Here is a 16,784-nt window from a genome sequence, read left to right as displayed (position 1 = left end):
GGCATAGAAAGAGGACCAAAGACAGAAGCTATATCTGGGGGCATGCAAATAAAATTCCTCATGCTTTATTTATATATATATATATATATATGTATAATTGTGGAGTATATATATGTATAATTGTGTAGTTCATGATTATGTATTTTCAGTGCCTCTCTCTGTTACAACTAGTTGATGCTAAGAAAATCAGAATGCCTCAGCAGAGGTCAGAGATATTTTTTCAGTTGTCAGCTGACATGTCAAGGTGGTTTTTTTCGCTGTTATGTTCACAAAGTGCAGGACACAGATATTTCTGCACTTCTGTCACTTCATGTTTAACTTTAAAAGGAATATGTGAAGCAGAATTGGAAGATATATAAGCAGCTGACATGTCATATGCACTTGGAAATGTGTCCTGAATACTAACAGTGTTGCTTCTAATCCGATAAACTTCACCCCTTGTAACAAGGCTGTGTGTAGCGAGGCCAACCCTTAAATAAAAAGGTCTTTTGCACAAGTACACTGAAACCCTGTGTAAACACTGTTTATAAAACCTGAGCGGTTCCATTGTAAGCTCAGCACATGTAATGTGGTGATTCAGAGCTCCAGGAGGCTGCTGGGCTCCTGATGGCACATGACAAGGAAATGTCATTGACTTCTCACACTTCGCCAAAGCAGGCTGGGGTTCAAGGTCTGCTGTCTTATATAGCTTGTGTTTAGAAGCAGAAGGCAAACCTGATGAATCACATATGGACGAACAGGTCAATGTCAGGTCAGCTAATGTAAGAGAGAATGGGAAGCATAATTGGTATGTTGTACAAATGGGAAATGTGAGAGCCAGTTTAGATAAGAATTGGCCTGAACCTTCTTTGGGGATCTGTCGTGATCACAGGGTTGGTAGTTTCTGGAAGAGTCTTGAACTGAATCCAGACACTTCAATTGTTGAGTATTTCTAATAGCTGTCATTTCAATGGTTACATTTGTTTTGGTTTGTTTTTTTTTTCTTTTTCCTTCCCAGTCTGTGCATTGCCAAGGGATGATTACGAAGTCGCCACAAAGGAGGAATGAGGCAGTCAGCTCCAGTACCTATGCAGCCAAAGATGTAACTGTTAGAAAGCCCAGCATAGTTAGTAGCTTGAGCATCATAAAAATGGTGCCTTATTGCACTTCCAGCCTTAATTAGGCTGATTAACTTTGTTCTCTGTGATTTTGAACACTAAATCAGGTCAGGCAGAGCATAGCACTGAGACACACTGGCCTTAGTCAGTCCGTCAAACTCCTGAATAAGTGGTATGAACAAGGGGGAAAGCATCTATTTTGACAGAAAAGGAAATTCTGGTTAAGCTTTTATCAGTTTTATTTCAGAACTGAACTTTCTGTCTTCCTCCACTTAAAAATACAAAGATGTCCAATGAATGCTAAAGCAGAATGTTTTCCAGGTAAAATTAAGTAGGTGTACAGGTGCAAACAAATTTTCTATATACAGCTGCTGCATAGTAAAATGTTTTGATGTGATTAAAACACCTGGTCTGCCTCTGTCACTTTCACATGATGTTATTTTTCACATTGAATTATATCTTTGTATTTATTCAAAAAAGTGTAAGTCTAAACTTTGGTCAGCTCAAGTCAATGACAATTTAGCTATTGTTTATAATGAAAATAGAACCAGACCTAGGAAAGAAGTGCAAGTCTTAACTTTTCTGTTAGCCATTTTGGCAACTTCCCTGTCAGTGTCCTGTGTGGGTTTTTGTTGCTGTAATATTAGTTACTCCTTTGCAGACTGCAGCCAAATGCATTTCTGTAGTATCTTCAGAGAAGCAACACTAGGTTCCTATCGGCTTCAGTCATTGCTTTCATGCTAATCAAAGCGTGCGCTGTGTCCATCTGTATAGAAATGAGTGGGGCTGAGCACAATACAGCAGTCTTTCTCTTGAAGAAATAATGAATCCCTTGCATTAACTACTTTCAAAGACATGAAATGACATTGAGAGCAGGATGTATGACTTCAGACAAGTTTGTACTTCTAGTAGCCCTTCTTGTTAATGTAATTTGTACAGCTGCATTTTCTATGAGCCCTCCATTTCTCATCACTGAATTTCAAGGCTCTCTTCATCATTGCCAGAGAAGTTTCTGTCTTCATGAGACTAGAATTTGGCAGAGAAATTATATATATGCTTGAAAACAGATGAATTAGAATTATTTGAAAATCAAGAATCAAGCATCTATTGACATTTCATTTCTGAGTATTGTTACGTGTGAACTTGATAGTAGTGTAATTGAGTAATGTTTTCCATGAGTCATTCTGAGCTTAACTTTTTTTGAAACAGAATAAAGAAGTGAGAATCCCTAATTTAAAAACATTTTTTCACATAGCATTTCTCGAGGTTTTCTATCTGAAGATAGTGTGGTGCAGAGATTTGAGGCAGGGAATCTACATTTCTATGTTCCTTTTTTTTCCCCCCCTTATTTTATCTGACAGTATCTGTAGACTACAATCTAGTTGATGTACTTTTCGCTTGATTACTAACATCCAAAAAAACGTTTATTTCTTTACCATGCACAATCTTAATCCCAGGGGTTATTCCTACATAGCATCTAAATTAAAAACCAAAATCCGATCAAGCCATTCCCCTATATCCTGGTTTGTTGTTTTCTGATTGTGGTTTGTTGCTAGTTTGGGGTTTTTTTTATGAAAGAAAGTAGGTGTATTTCAGTAGGTCCTGTCTTTTTTAAAAACCCATTAACTTAAAAAAACCTTATGAGTGTAAAAACTTAAAGTAAAACTTTAGAGTAAATTTTAAAGGTAAAAATATATAGCTGGAGTACTGTTTTTCTATAAATATTTCAAATGATTAGAAAAAAGTACAATAGTTTGAATGTTTCACTTAAAAGCAAAAGATAGAGATTGATGAGTGATCTAATTTCCAATTATTGTTGGTAAATACCATTTTAAATAAGGTGGGATTGCCATTTATTTCAGGTGCTGTTCTATAATTTGAAGCAGAAAATGAAGGAGCTTCAGATAGATTTCTTTTGAGAAATGTTTGTTGTTTTGTCCTACATTTTGAATTAAGTGATGCTCACTTGTTCATTTTATCAATATGTTTTATTTTGTATGTCTCTTTATTCCCTGAACCAAACAAGGTGCAGGAACGGTTTTGTCACAGAGTCCAAATATGTTCCTTGGACACATTTTAGTGGTGTACAGTTTCTTAGGGCTAAACCAACTTTTAGACTCCCTGTACAAATACATTATCTTTGCCATTGTAGTGGAAGAAATTCACCATTTGTAATGAAAGATTTGTCTAGTATAGTTTATGCCTTAATCAGCCTGTGAATGGATATAGGCAGACTATGAAATGAAGTAGTGATGTTATCTATGATTGCAAGACATCGAGATATTATGTCACATGTTAAATGTGTTTGACAATGTTAAAAATGTTGTCTTGCTTCTTTTCCATTCTGTTTTCTTGTTCTTTTTGCACCTCCTTTTTTTTTCCTGATAGCTAGACTTGTAATGCAGACCCTAGGTCATATGCAGTAACTATGGCATATTGACAGATGTGTCAAAAGGAAATTGAAGGCAGAGGAAATCTTACCTTAGTAAATGCCTATTAATATTTCTGAATTTATTTAGAATTAGTTTTTACGTATCAAGTTTCTGCCTATATCCTGTCCTCTCTCCTGAGGCCAGGTTACTTCCTCTAACAGAGAGAGTGTAACAGAAGAGTATGAGTAGTCTCTGTAGGAATGATCTATGTGTTCTGGGAAAGCTGATAAATCTCGCATGTGCCTATTTATTGTTGTTTTTCACTGTACTCTTTGCATTATTTGAGTATCGTGATCTGGAATTGAATGGTCCTATAAAAGCAGGAAGGTATATTTGGATGAGTGTCAGACTTCCTAAGTGTTGCACAGATTATTAGGTCAGGTGGACAAATGGGAAAAGATTTTTCCTGAGCATTTCTGTACAAAGAATAGTAAATTACCTGAGTTCTAATGTATACTGTAATTCCTTGAAAGAACAGACACAAAGAGGACAAGCCAGCCTCTAAGCAGGTGGTACAAAATGAAAATGTATACTATGACTAAACAGGAAATAGGCACATAAAATTATTTGCACTTCCAAAATCCTCTTCTGAGTTGAGTTTTATCTCTAGAAATTAAAAAAATATTGAATTTTGTGCAAAATTTTGGTTTGGTTTAGGTTTTTTGGCTCAATTAAAAATTCAGAATTGATACTTCCCAAGCCTTGTAATAATGTCTATTTTTACTATTTAATTTGTGTGTTTCGTTCTTTCTTTTTTTTTCTTATTGGAAAGTTGATTCCATTTACTCTTTTGTGTAATTGATGGAAGGGATAAAGATGGAGAAGGCAAATGAAATTTAGGCATAAATGCTGGATGCTGGGCATTTAAATTCCACAGTTATTCTTCTGACCAGGGCCATAGCAAGATCAGAAAAAAAGAAAAACCAGAGTATGAATATCTTATGATAATGCTTGTAAGCAATATAGAAAAATGACATAAGCAAGCCATTCTCACTGTTAGAACAATTTTCTGGTGGACATTGTAAACCATTTCCTTTAGACTATTAAGGGGAATTAAGTGCTTTATAGACTTAAAAAGTCAAAATGCATTCAATAAGATTTGCTAGCCCAAAGCCTGTTCTTCTTCCTTTTGACTGGAGGTGCTGATGTCGAAAGTGTTCTCAGATAACTGCATCTTGACATTTATGGTAAGGTATTTGCCTTGAGGAGGAAAGGGTAAATGTTTTCTGTAAATTATAATGATAGTGAGTTGAAAAAAGAGGGGTTTCTATCAAGAAATAAAACAGTAACTTGAGGGTGTTTTTGTTTCTAAGATAAAAATAATATTTTTGATTGAGATTGAAGACTCATTTAATGGGAAGCACCCTCGAGCTATTGTTTGGATGAACGTATAAATTGAATATTCATATTTGACAAGAAAGATGAGGAAACCCATAAAACAAGGTGGCAAAAGATAATTCTCTAGGAGCAAATAGAAGTGATACAGCTGATGTATCTCCTGCTCCCTCTTAGATCTTTCCTTTTTCTTCCCCTTCCTCCCCTTCTCTACCTTACCTTGTTTTCCAGTCATCTTTTCTTCTATACATGTTAAGAAACACATTCTAAAGGGGTAATTGAAGTTTACAGAGTTAAAGATGCCATGTCCAACAGTCATAGTCCCTCCTGGAGCCCCAGGGAATGAAGAGGATAATGTGACAGCATCCATTAAGATGGTATCCAATATTTTTTTCCACTTTTCAGGGATTTCAGCATCCACAAGAAATCAAAAAGAGGTCATGATTCTGTCTTGTCTTTTGTGTTGGGAAACTTTTCTTCTGTGTTTACATACAGTAATTTTCACAGGCAGTCTTAAAAGGTTTGGTTTGTGAATGGAGGAGTTAATCTAAAATCAAGAAAGAGAGTAATTCAGTAAGCTTTGGTGTTAAGAGAAGTGTCCCCGAATAAAGCTCTTCTACTGTAAATGTGTACTATTAAATTCTCTTAGTTTTTAAAGCAGGGTGGCCACATGCAGCTTACTATTGCCCGTTGGTGACAGCACATGGTAAACCCTGGAGTGTGCCAAGGAGCTGTTTGGGACTAGCAATTTGGCAAGCCTAAAACCATGCTGGGGCCCATTTTAGCGATTTAAGAGCATAAACAATTGCAGCCCAGTAGTATAAAAACATTTGCTGACAAATTTAATTTTACTAGCATAGATGTAGGGACTAAGACTAAATAAAGTTTAAATCCTTGAAAGAATCAATGTTATCCTCAGCAGCCAGTCAGGGGAATAAGAGATCAATAAGGTGCAAAGGCATTTTGGCTTTATTCATTTTTAATTACTGAAGGATTGCATGATAGTGCTTGTGCAGGTGCAATTAGCCCTTCCTCCTCCTGTTGTGATATCACATCATTCTCCCAACTTCATTGGTTACCTTGCTGACGGTTTTGGTTTTTGGGGGTTCTATGGTTTTGGTTTCCTTTTCTGAAAATCAAACTAGGCTGACTTCTTACTGCGTATCTCTAGTCTGTACAAGTTGAGTATCTCTAAACAGTAAGTTAGGAGCCTGTGAAAGGGAGGCTCTGGGCAAAATGATGTGTGGCTGGTGTGGACTGCTCACAGTTTTGCCTGTGGTGCTGAAGGCTGGGTGCTGCCTCAGGGGAGAGGAAAGTGTGCTGTGAGCCAACTGAAATCCACGGGAGGGTGAAAGAAGTATTTGCCACCTTTTGGTGACAAAGGCTTTAGTAGGTCACTGCATGCTAAAGAGCCAGTATTGATGGATCAGTTCACAGTAAGCTGGTGCTCAGCAAGCTATAAAGGTTCTGAGTTAACATTTAAGGAGGCTGCTCTGCTGTGTTCTTACTGACAGTCTTACTGCTGGTGTACTACTGAGTGCAGTTACATACATGTGAAAAAAATCATGAGCCCTATGTCAGAGCAATCCTTCAGCTCCCAGGGGATTGTGGGGAGGAATAGAGTGGATCAATATCCAAGGGCCAGTGAGCACTGAAGAGCCACATCCATGCAAAGTCCTCCATGCTCTGTGGAAAACAAAGACTTTCCACACTTAGGTTGGTCCCACTGGTTGTTCTTGCATTTCCACTGTCAACTGGCATTGGGGCTTGGGTTAGGACAATTTAATGAACCACTTCCTTTGTCATCTTTTCTTTCCATTCCTGAGGTATTTTCCTTTTCTCTCCAGTGGAGCATTAAGTTGGTTTTAAAAACACAGATGAAGGGAAAGGAGCGGGTTCTACTCATCTCCTTTCAAAGCATGACTGATTTATCAGTTTTGCTGTGCAGAGCAGTGCTGTAGACAGCTAATCTGATAGATTGCAGGAAAAGTTTCTTCTCCAGCCTAATTACTGTCCATTCCTGGGTATCGTAAGATTCAGCTGTTAGTGCCAACAGTAGTTATTTTGTCTGAAGATGAAGCTTAGACAAGGCATGTCTGAACAAGCAGGCCTAGCACATATTTAATGCTGGGTGCTCATATGAACGTACCAGTACACGTAACATTGAATTCTTTTGCCTGTGTTGTCGGGAGGCAGATGCTGTTGCCTGGCACAGTGATCACAGATTTTACAGGCAATAATGTGTGTCACTTCCACAGCACGAAAAAACCCTTGACAATAGAGTTAACAGGAGCACTGCTGAAAAGAGCACTTGCCATGATGAGAGCTAATTTAAAGTGTGCCTCTTCTTCCCTCTTATATTCTGGTTTATTACTGTCAGGCTGTTCCTGGGTTCTGGCCTCACAGCGCTGCTTTCCAATAGAAATAAGAAACATGAAAGGACATTTTAGAGGAAAACATGTAACATAATACAGGATAAAGTAGGTCAGTTTTCACTTGCCAATGCCCCTTTAAGTTAACAGCTGTGGGTCAGAATACATTTTTTATACAGAAGCACAGCCAGAAAATGTAAGCTTGCACAGTGATGTCTCGTGCTGTTCATAACCTTCACCTTATGACCTTTGATGTGCTGTGTGGCAAGTGATCAAAGACACAAAACCGGAATTTTTTTGTTTTAGTGGATTTAATGTATCAGTTTTCTGAGAATACTGTATTTATATATTCTGGGGTTTTTTTTATTGGCACAGTCTGTAAAGATTTATTTTCATTCCTTAGGGAAAGGAAGACAGGGATGTACTTTTTGTGTGTTCCTAAAAGTCCTTGAAATACAGGTTCTTGATTGCAAAATTGTAACTGTGAGATTTCTTAGTGCTTTATCATTGTTTCTTTTTTATTGTAAGGTCTTGATACCCATTTCACATACCTACCTTTGTCTAAATAATTAGAGGTCTGCATTCTTATTTACAGGTTGTCTGCAATTGCTAGGTCACTGTTTCTAATACCCTTAATAGTGTATTTCTCATTAAAAGGCAGGATTTGTTACTATGCTTTCCTTCAAACTGCCTCAATTCTAAAAGAGAAATCCCTGTGATTTTTTTTCCTGTGCTTTCTATATTTATATTTTATATAATTAGTAGCATCTTTTTAATGGAATTTAATAATCTACTCTAACTGGAGGTACTTGGAAGTATTTTCATGGTAAGAAAACCATGCACTTAAAGCATCATAAATGGGCAATCCTTTCAGTAGTTTTGCATGCGACTGTGGACTGTACTCATTAGACAGGAAAACCACGTGTGCCACCAGCTTTGTATGAATTAGAACACTTCCTTTAACAGTTCTATGAGGAAGACGTGATAGATGAATGATTTGGATAATTAGGCATTGTAACTTTGTTCTGGTGCATGGGAAGAGCCAAAACTGCTTGAATGCTGCTTAAGGAATGGCATAGAAATTCACTTAGAAATGAAATTATTTCATGGTACTTAGAGAGCCTTTTGAAGTACAGGAAGATTGCCAACATGGAAAAATGTATTAGAAATGAAGAAGTGAGCTATGATAAATATAGCACTCATAGGTGGGGTTAAAGGCTGTGATATAGCTGTGTGCATTCAGATTTACTTACTGCACAGGAATGAATCCCAAATGGCTGTTTTTGCTTTGCTGACTGCAATCCCAGCAAGGCAGCCTTATAGACATCTGCTAAGGGGTTTTTATTATTATTTGGTTAAGATTTTGAGATTGAGGTGAGAAAAATCCAACTGTCACCTAGAAATGACCCCAAGGGGATTTCACAGATTTCTCCAACATGTTTTTCACAGATTTCTACAGGCTTAGAGGTATTCTTTGCTCTGAAGTGCTTCAGACAGTGGCAACTCACATTTGCTAACAAATAATGGATTGATATATGTGGTGTGCTGTTTAACCTTTACTCAGTGAAGCTTTTTTCAAAATAAGAAGGATAAAGACCAAGCAAGGGACAAGTTGCCTGCATTTTTCTTCAGCAGGCATGAAAGATACATCAGTTAATCCACTGTTATGTCTGCAAATAATTCCTTATGCTAAGTAGCCCCTCACATTCATAGCCACTGGGCTCACTCGCAGTATGTTAATAACTGTCATGAGATTTATTTCTCAGTGGGCTTCTTATCTAAAGAAGATCAAGTCTTTGTATGTTTATTTAGTTAGTATACTGTTGTAGTCTATCTGAGAATTGTCTGCAGTGTGATGCTTTAGGAAAAAGAAGAAAGAGTGTGTAGACCAGATAGTACTTCCAGCTATGCCACTGTTGTGCCACACAGGTATCTGACAGCAATAGCATGAAGGAGAAACATTTTAGATTCTCCTTTCTTTCTTGTTTAAGTAAATGCATACTGATATTCTGACAAAAAGAAATCAGAGCACAGGAGCAAGTGACTTATTATGGGAATTCTTTGTGATGCGTTGTAATGTTGGATTTTCAGTTTTTAAAAGTGGTTACGTTCATAATTGGTGAATAAAAAGGACCAATTTATCCCTTTTTCTTATATATTATACATTTTTATTATATATTATTCTTATGAAGCCTCTAAGTGAGCCAAATGTATTATGTAAATGGAACCTACAAAATACCTTCTAAAATATACCAGATTTACATTACTAGACTGTTATGTTAGGTTGAGCAAGGGCCCTTGTTACATTATATGGCATTTTTTTTTACTTTCATAATACTCCTTTCTAAAATAAATTGTGTTTGGTGCAAGCAAGGCTTCTATTAATAACTCTTGGGGTTATCCTAAATGGGTACTTACTAGTTTCATCCAGGCATTATGAATATAATCTTTGCATCTTTGTCTTTACTGATCTTAGGGACCAAATTTCTTTATCACTTTTAAGCTAGAAGTGCTTTCTTTTGATACAAAATCTGAAAATATTGGAATACAGTGACTGTTCCAATGCCAAATGTGTTTGAATAAATCTGCATTGCATACAGATTGAGTTTCTCAAAGCCTTACGCCACAGATACTGTGGGTTGCAAAATTAGCAGACAGTATAATAGCTGTGAAAGCTTAAGCTCATGTTTTGTGACAGAGTCAGAACCCAGACTTATAGCTAGTTCGTGTGCGTTGCTTGCAAGTTTGGTAGTATTAAAAGATAGCACATTTTAAGATTAACATTGTTCCTAACAATGCAGTTTAAGTCTATAGGTATATAGCTGCTTTTTTTCTGGACTATAGAGAATCATAAGAATGGTTAGTGTTGAAAAGAAACCTTAAGATCATCTGGTTCCAACCCCACTCCCATGGGCAGGGGCACCTCACCCCACACCGTATCACCCAACGCTCTATCAAACCTGGCCTTAAACACTGCCAGAGGTGGAGCATTTATTTAAAAACAGTTGTAATATATTAAGAAGCAAAAATATTTGTCACAAAATAATTTACATTAGTAACTGACAGTAGTAGTTCATTGGCATAATGAAGTGATGTCAGTCTTGGTTTCCTACAAGTTTAGGTGGAAGTGTTGATAATGCCATTTATATTTCTGGTCTGTTTTAAGACATTCAGTTTCTGATGGCTTTCTATTGTGGATCTGTTCTTATGCACAAGATATGTTTTGTCTTTGAAATGAAAGGAAGAGCATTGTGAATTTAGATCCCTTGAGCTTCCCATGAAACTGATACTCATACTGAGGTACTAAAAATGGGCAGTTAACCCTAAAAATTATGTATCCATTAAAGTTATAGGAAATTTTAAGTATATCTGCATTTCAGAAAGAAATATTTGGGATGTTCTGCTTAAGGTTTCATTCATCTGGTGAGTGCTGGGGACTTTTGTCCCAGCGGACAAGGTGACTGCTCCTTCAGTTCTTTGTAATGATTTTGGGACCATCCACAGCTAAAATGATATAGATCAGCTTCTCATTTTACCTAGCAGCTGTCTTTTAAAAATTATTATTTTTTGCATTCAGATCAGCAACTGGGTAACTAATAAGGATTAGTAATGGGGAGGTTTTATTTAATTCAGTTTCTAATCTGCTTTATTCAACAAAATCCTTAAAACACAGAAATTGTATTTTTGGATATACCAGCACACTGCCATGAATTCTATAGTATGTGCAGCTCTAAAGCATATTTTCATGGAAGATTAAATGCTTATATACAGTATCCGAAATTATTATTGATTACATTTTACAGTTGTATTCTTACATCGAGGGCTTGATGATTTACTATTTCAGTGGGTTTTCAGAGCATCATCTAGCAGAATTTATAGAAGCTAAAGGAGTATTGTTAACTCTAATGATTTTATCACAAGTCCTACTGTATTTGATGTTGTATTTTAATACCTGTATCCCGGAGTACCATGAATATGTGAGAATTTGTCCTTTTACTTTTAAAAATAATTCCCTTTCTTCCTAGTTACTAAAAATGTTAGCATATAACCCATTTGTTTGTTTGCTCACAGACAAATAAAAGTAGTTCAGCATTTTTCTCAGATTATACATGTCTCAATTTTTCCAGTTTTGATACTCAAGGTTGATAATATTCAAGAAGGAGAGATAAGCAAGCAGTGTAGGATAACAGAGCACAAACAGTGCTTTATCAAAGCATTCATAGTCATTGTGTCAGAATTAACAGTTAAGGTACGTCCATCAGGAGTTAGCAGAAGTTAAACTCTATTAGAGCAAACCCATTCGGTGCTCCTGCCAGTGCAGGCACATTTCACCTGTATGTAATGTTTCCTAAATGACTCATTTTTTCTTTCACCTCCAGTGTGCTGGTCCTGAGCTGAATATTGGGAGGTGCTGCCTCTCCTGGCTGTGGCCAGTTTGTGGGTTTGATCCCATCCTTATTCATAATTTTCATTGGATCTTTTTCTTTGTTTGTTTTTTACAGGAGTCCTGTGCTTGTGTTCCAGTGTGTGCATCGCCATGTCATTTGCCTAGACTGTTTCCACTTGTACTGTGTGACTATGCTGAATGACCGGCAGTTCATCCATGACCCAGAGCTTGGCTATTCTCTCCCTTGTGTAGGTATGTTTAAACTGATTTTTTTGTTTGTTTGTTTTTGGTTTTGATTTATGTCATTTTGATTTCAGGTCAAGATTTATTTTATTTTTTTTTATCACTTTTTAGTTTTGAATATATCTGTGGAATCATACTGTTTTCAGATGACTTGTTTAATGGAGAAAATATTTGAATATCGGAGTCTTTCTTCCTAGACATGTGAACTGCAGAATTAACTGGATTTGAAAGGGCATTTCTTTTAAAAGCAGATGCATACTTTCTTTACATTAGAATTTTATAATCACAAAGTGCTACCAGATGATAGTATTACACTCTGGTTAAAAAATATCACCTTGACCTCCACATTTCCACTTTCAAATTAAGTGTTAACTTTCTTGGCCTATCTTCAAGTACTAATAAAAAGAGGACTGCAATAGGAATTTCAAATAGCCTTCCTGTTGATGAAGTTATTGCTACTAATTGTCAGCTTGAATGTCATTGAACGAAATGACATCTACCATCTCTACTTGAGAAGATGGTGGATTATCTGTTCTACCTGAGTAGGAGACGGTTTAACTTAACAAAATAAAGGCTTACATTGAACTTGAAGACATGTTTTGAGAATTGATTCCATTGCAAATTCTCAAAAAATTTGCTGTGAACAAATATGTTAGAATTTATTTTTCATGTTGCTATATTTGAACATGTGCTTATATGTTTCTCACAAGTACTGTATAATTTTCCAGCATATTAGAAGCTGAATGGAAGATAGATTTGCCTGGTTACATGAATGGCTGGCAAATAGATTTCAAATTACTAGATAGGAGAAAAAAGACAAAATTTCTTAGGAGGGTGGCATTTACTTACTGTGAGAACATGTTAGAACAGTAAGAACTTGAAAGAACAGTAGTAAAAGCTATTTAAACTCACTTGGTTTTAATTGCTTCAGGAGCAATGTAGCAATGGTCATCACCTTTCACTCAAATTGCTGTGTATGTGCTGTCTCACCAGGTCTCATTTTACTTACACCCCAACAGTGTGCTCTGCTACTGCATTTACACACTGATCTCATGCTGCACAAAACACTTTATAACATTGTGTAAGAAGTTTTGTTATAAAGAACCTGACAGGAACTTTATACCCACTTCTCTTTCCTTGACCTTGACATTACTGTAGTACTGTGTGGCAGTCTGTACTCTGAGCCTAACTCCTTGCTTCTCCAAAAGTTAATCCATTTTCTGCTCCCACACAAATTAATCAGCTACTTGAGATGGATCCATCCTTTTTTCCCCTCTTTTTTTTTTATCAGTTCTCTTCCTCTTTTCCTTTTAGCTCCTTAAGTTGATCAGTTGTTCCAGTGGTGCAGCAAGCAACTCATCTTTCTTCTCTCTTGTGAGCCTCCTTGCTGCCATGGCTAGCATCACAGAGTTTCCTCCAGTTTGGGTGTTTTGTTAAACTAATGACCCTTACACAACTTCTGTCTGTAAAGCCATTGCTAGTCATGCTCCACAAAACTTGTATTAGGATTTTTGTATGTATTTTGCAACTCTAATTAACTCTACTTCTGTTCAGAAGTTTTGTCTGTCTTTTTTTTTTCTCAAAGAGGAGACTAAGAAGTTTGCAGAAGTTTTTAACCCTGCTTGGTGGTAGCAGGCTGGTTTTTTTCTCTCCTCTATGTGTTGAACGCTATGGGAATTGAGCAGTAGAAACAGAGTAGGTATGGGATGAGGGGAAGATGCAAGAAGACAGAGTGAAATGCTTAGAGATACGATTTCAGTCTTTGCATGGTGAGGAAGACATTGGCTTGGCCTGAGAAAGGAATATTGTAAAGGATGCGCAGAGGTGAACGGTATTTCTGCTGTTCAAGTGAGATAGTGTTCAGCTGTGGGAATAGAAAAGCTGCTGTTGCTGTGAATCTAGCCTTAGCTGTGTTATACTTGAGTGTTAAAATAGCTAAATATGGAAGTTCTAAATGTTTCAGGACTCCCCAAATCAGAAAGTTGTTTTTTAAATCCTATACATTAAGATAGTACTAATAGCAGTAGTAATAATAATACTATAACTGATACATTTTCTCTCTGAGCTCCTGTTAGTAAGAATGTTTCTTGGAAAAATTTCTGCAGAGGTGCTGTCCTGTGCCAGTGGAGGCCGTAGTTTAGGTTTGCCGCAGTGTAGTGCCCTGCTGTGCAGTACAGAGTTTCTAGAGGTAAAGCTGAATTGTAATGATGAAGGGAAGGAAATATAGTTGTGTCAGTATAGCACATATTATGACACTTCTGGTAGGCTGATGAGGACTGACAAGGCAAATACTGCTTTGAGATCTGTGCGTCTCTGCACAGTCGTGTGTGGTGCTGTCTAGGCATAACTGCTTGCTCAGAGCCAATCTGATTATCTCTAAGAAGTATTGACATTATACTGTGATGGCATGCTTTGTGTTGGAGAGGTTCTCAGTCACAGTGTATGAGCATTCAGCAGTTTTAAATAATATTCCATCTAAACCTAAAATTGATTTCTACCTCCATCAATCTGCTGTGTTATCAGTTCTCTATCAAAAAAAGGCATTTGTAAGCATTATCTTTCAGAGTGCTTTTCAGGATGAAGAATTTAAGCAGTGCTGTTATAACTTCAGTGATTCATTTCTGCAGCTATGTTCTGGTATGCAAGAAAATTGGTTGTTTCTAGAATTAGGTTACATTGGAGTTAGGAACTGATGACTGTTCTTTGAGAAAGTCATGAGGCTGAGGTTGCATCACACCTGTGAAGAAGAGTAATGTATGAATTGCCAACCCCTTCCTTCTTACTGTTCAGCTACAGAAGATTTTAGTCTGCTTCATAGCAACGAATTCGGTTGAGAAACATTCAAAACGGTATCCTGTTATTTTCGTTTTCACTTATCTTGGCATTCCTACTGAATAGTATAAGATAGCATTTTTGCAGTCTACAGTTCGCAGTCTTAATTTTTGCAACTGCGCTTTCCAGTTTGTATTTGCATGTGGGGATGGTAAAGCACTGTTGACACAACTTCCTCTAATTACCTCAGTTGAAGCCTAAAATGAATTCCCTTGACAGGAATGAATATCATGGGACATGCTAAGATAAGACTTCTCTTTCTTACTGTGTCAGTTTTGGTTTAATACACGTTAGCATGACTCAGAGCAAAAAATGTTAGACCTGAGCTTTATTGAAAGGTTAGATGTTGATTTGAGCCTGCTTGTAAAAGGAATACAAAAGAAAGTTGTATTTACTGTAATGAGATTTATGTCATGGTAGGTGACCAGGTTACACAGACAGATCAAACCAGTCTATATTAATATGTATATTTTTAAACATCACGAACTAATACTGAAATAGCATTTATGGTGTCTTGAATAGAAAATGCTAATACTCTGACTTTGGACTTTGTAAAAATTATTTTACTTTTCCGTTTTCAGGTAAGAACAAATTTCCTTAAAAACTACCCCATTTCTTCAAGGCATATGTGCACACATTGCCCTAGAACTGTACAGAAGGGTTTGGTTTTGTAATTAAGCCTATTTAAATTGTTTGCACTTCCAATTAGTTCCATTCATTCTAGTGTTTTTCAAAAATAGAGATAACATAATGAACATAGCCTGAAGTTTCTGTTAACATTTGACTCACTGTTCCTGATTTTTATCAAGGGAATGTACCAACATAGCAAGTTTTTAGTATCTTTTATTGGATCAATCTAGAGGTGAAAGCACCACACACAACAGAATAAAAATAAACAGCAGCTGCTACAGCAAAGGGTCACAGTGACAGACAAGATCAGCATTATCATCACATGTGTATGATAACTTGAGCTGGAAAGGATCTAGGGATTTCAGATAAACAGTGCTTCTCAAGTAGGTTCAATTTCTTGCTTCCTGGCACAGATATAGCAGAAGATGCATTTTGTTACTGAATTCAGGTATTTTGTATGGTTATATCCTTGCTTTTCTTTGATTTCTGCTATGTGGCCTAATTAAACAGGAGATAATACATGCTCAGAAGGAGGCTGTCATCTCAGCTGATGAGCTGTGATGTATCACCTTGATAACTCCATCCGTTCGCTTTGTTCCAACACAAAATGTGTCATTGCTGTAATTTTTAGAAGAACAACATTAATTTCTTAATACTTAGCTGCTAATGCTGCCAGGCAGCGCTACTCCAGCTAAGAAGAGCCAGCGCTGAGGACTGCAGTTCTGAGCATGATAACTGGTGCATTGATAGGATTAGCTGTTCAGAGTAGTGTAGCAGAAGCCCCAAGATTCAAACCCACTGTATCAGCTCAGAGCAAGGACTTACATATAGGAGCTGGCTGGATTTCATTGGTCATTAAAATAAAAAAACAAACGCTACAGATTATACTCTCTCTGCCCTTGCTAAATGGCAGCAAAAATCTATCCCATCTTTCTGTATGGTGTCTTGTACTAATGAGGCTTCATGCATAGAAATTTCCATGAGTGGTGACCTCCAAGTATCTTTGAAATAATTAATAAGGTGCTTAGAGGGATAGATTTGCATATGCATGAAAGATCATTTATGGTTATTTAGTTACTGTGCAGGGCAAAGAATCTCATAGCATTACCTCAAAGCAGGAATTGTATACAAATGTTCAATGTATTAGTCCATTTGAACACATGCTGTTCCTATGAACACTGTTTCATTTTTAAAATAACATTACAGCATTATTATAGGTCTTGGTCCCCAGGGTGAAATAAACTTCCACAGATCTTTGGTAGAAGAAAAGGTGGTGAGGCCAAGGAAAGGCAAGGTTTTACAGTGCTGTAGGCACTTTGCAAAATGTCTTTGCATCACTTTATTTCTTATGAGTAATCATATGCATGATGTATTTTAAAGGAATCCAGATAAAAGATGCAGTTCTCCTGATGACTGCAAAACACTATTGTGTCTGGAAGTAATCTGATTTTACCAC

General features: G+C 36.8%; 1 protein-coding gene across 3 annotated transcripts in view; it reads left to right on the top strand.

Annotated features, from left to right (window-relative positions):
* Positions 1–16,784, top strand: part of PRKN (parkin RBR E3 ubiquitin protein ligase) — a 722,549-nt gene that overhangs the window by 429,486 nt on the left and 276,279 nt on the right. For all 3 annotated transcript variants that reach the window (XM_061378740.1, XM_061378739.1, XM_061378741.1), the window contains exon 7: positions 11,739–11,875. In XM_061378740.1, the coding sequence (XP_061234724.1) occupies positions 11,739–11,875 (137 nt within the window). The remainder of the gene's footprint in view (positions 1–11,738; positions 11,876–16,784) is intronic.

Source organism: Neopsephotus bourkii, unplaced genomic scaffold (genome assembly GCF_033783945.1).
Source record: "Neopsephotus bourkii isolate Nb327-2 ecotype Australia unplaced genomic scaffold, CSIRO-AGI_Nbou_v1 NB_1767, whole genome shotgun sequence".
NCBI classification, from domain to species: Eukaryota; Metazoa; Chordata; class Aves; order Psittaciformes; family Psittacidae; genus Neopsephotus; species Neopsephotus bourkii.
The sequence above is the reverse complement of the archived record's forward strand: the minus strand, read 5'-3'. Positions and strand labels throughout refer to the sequence as shown.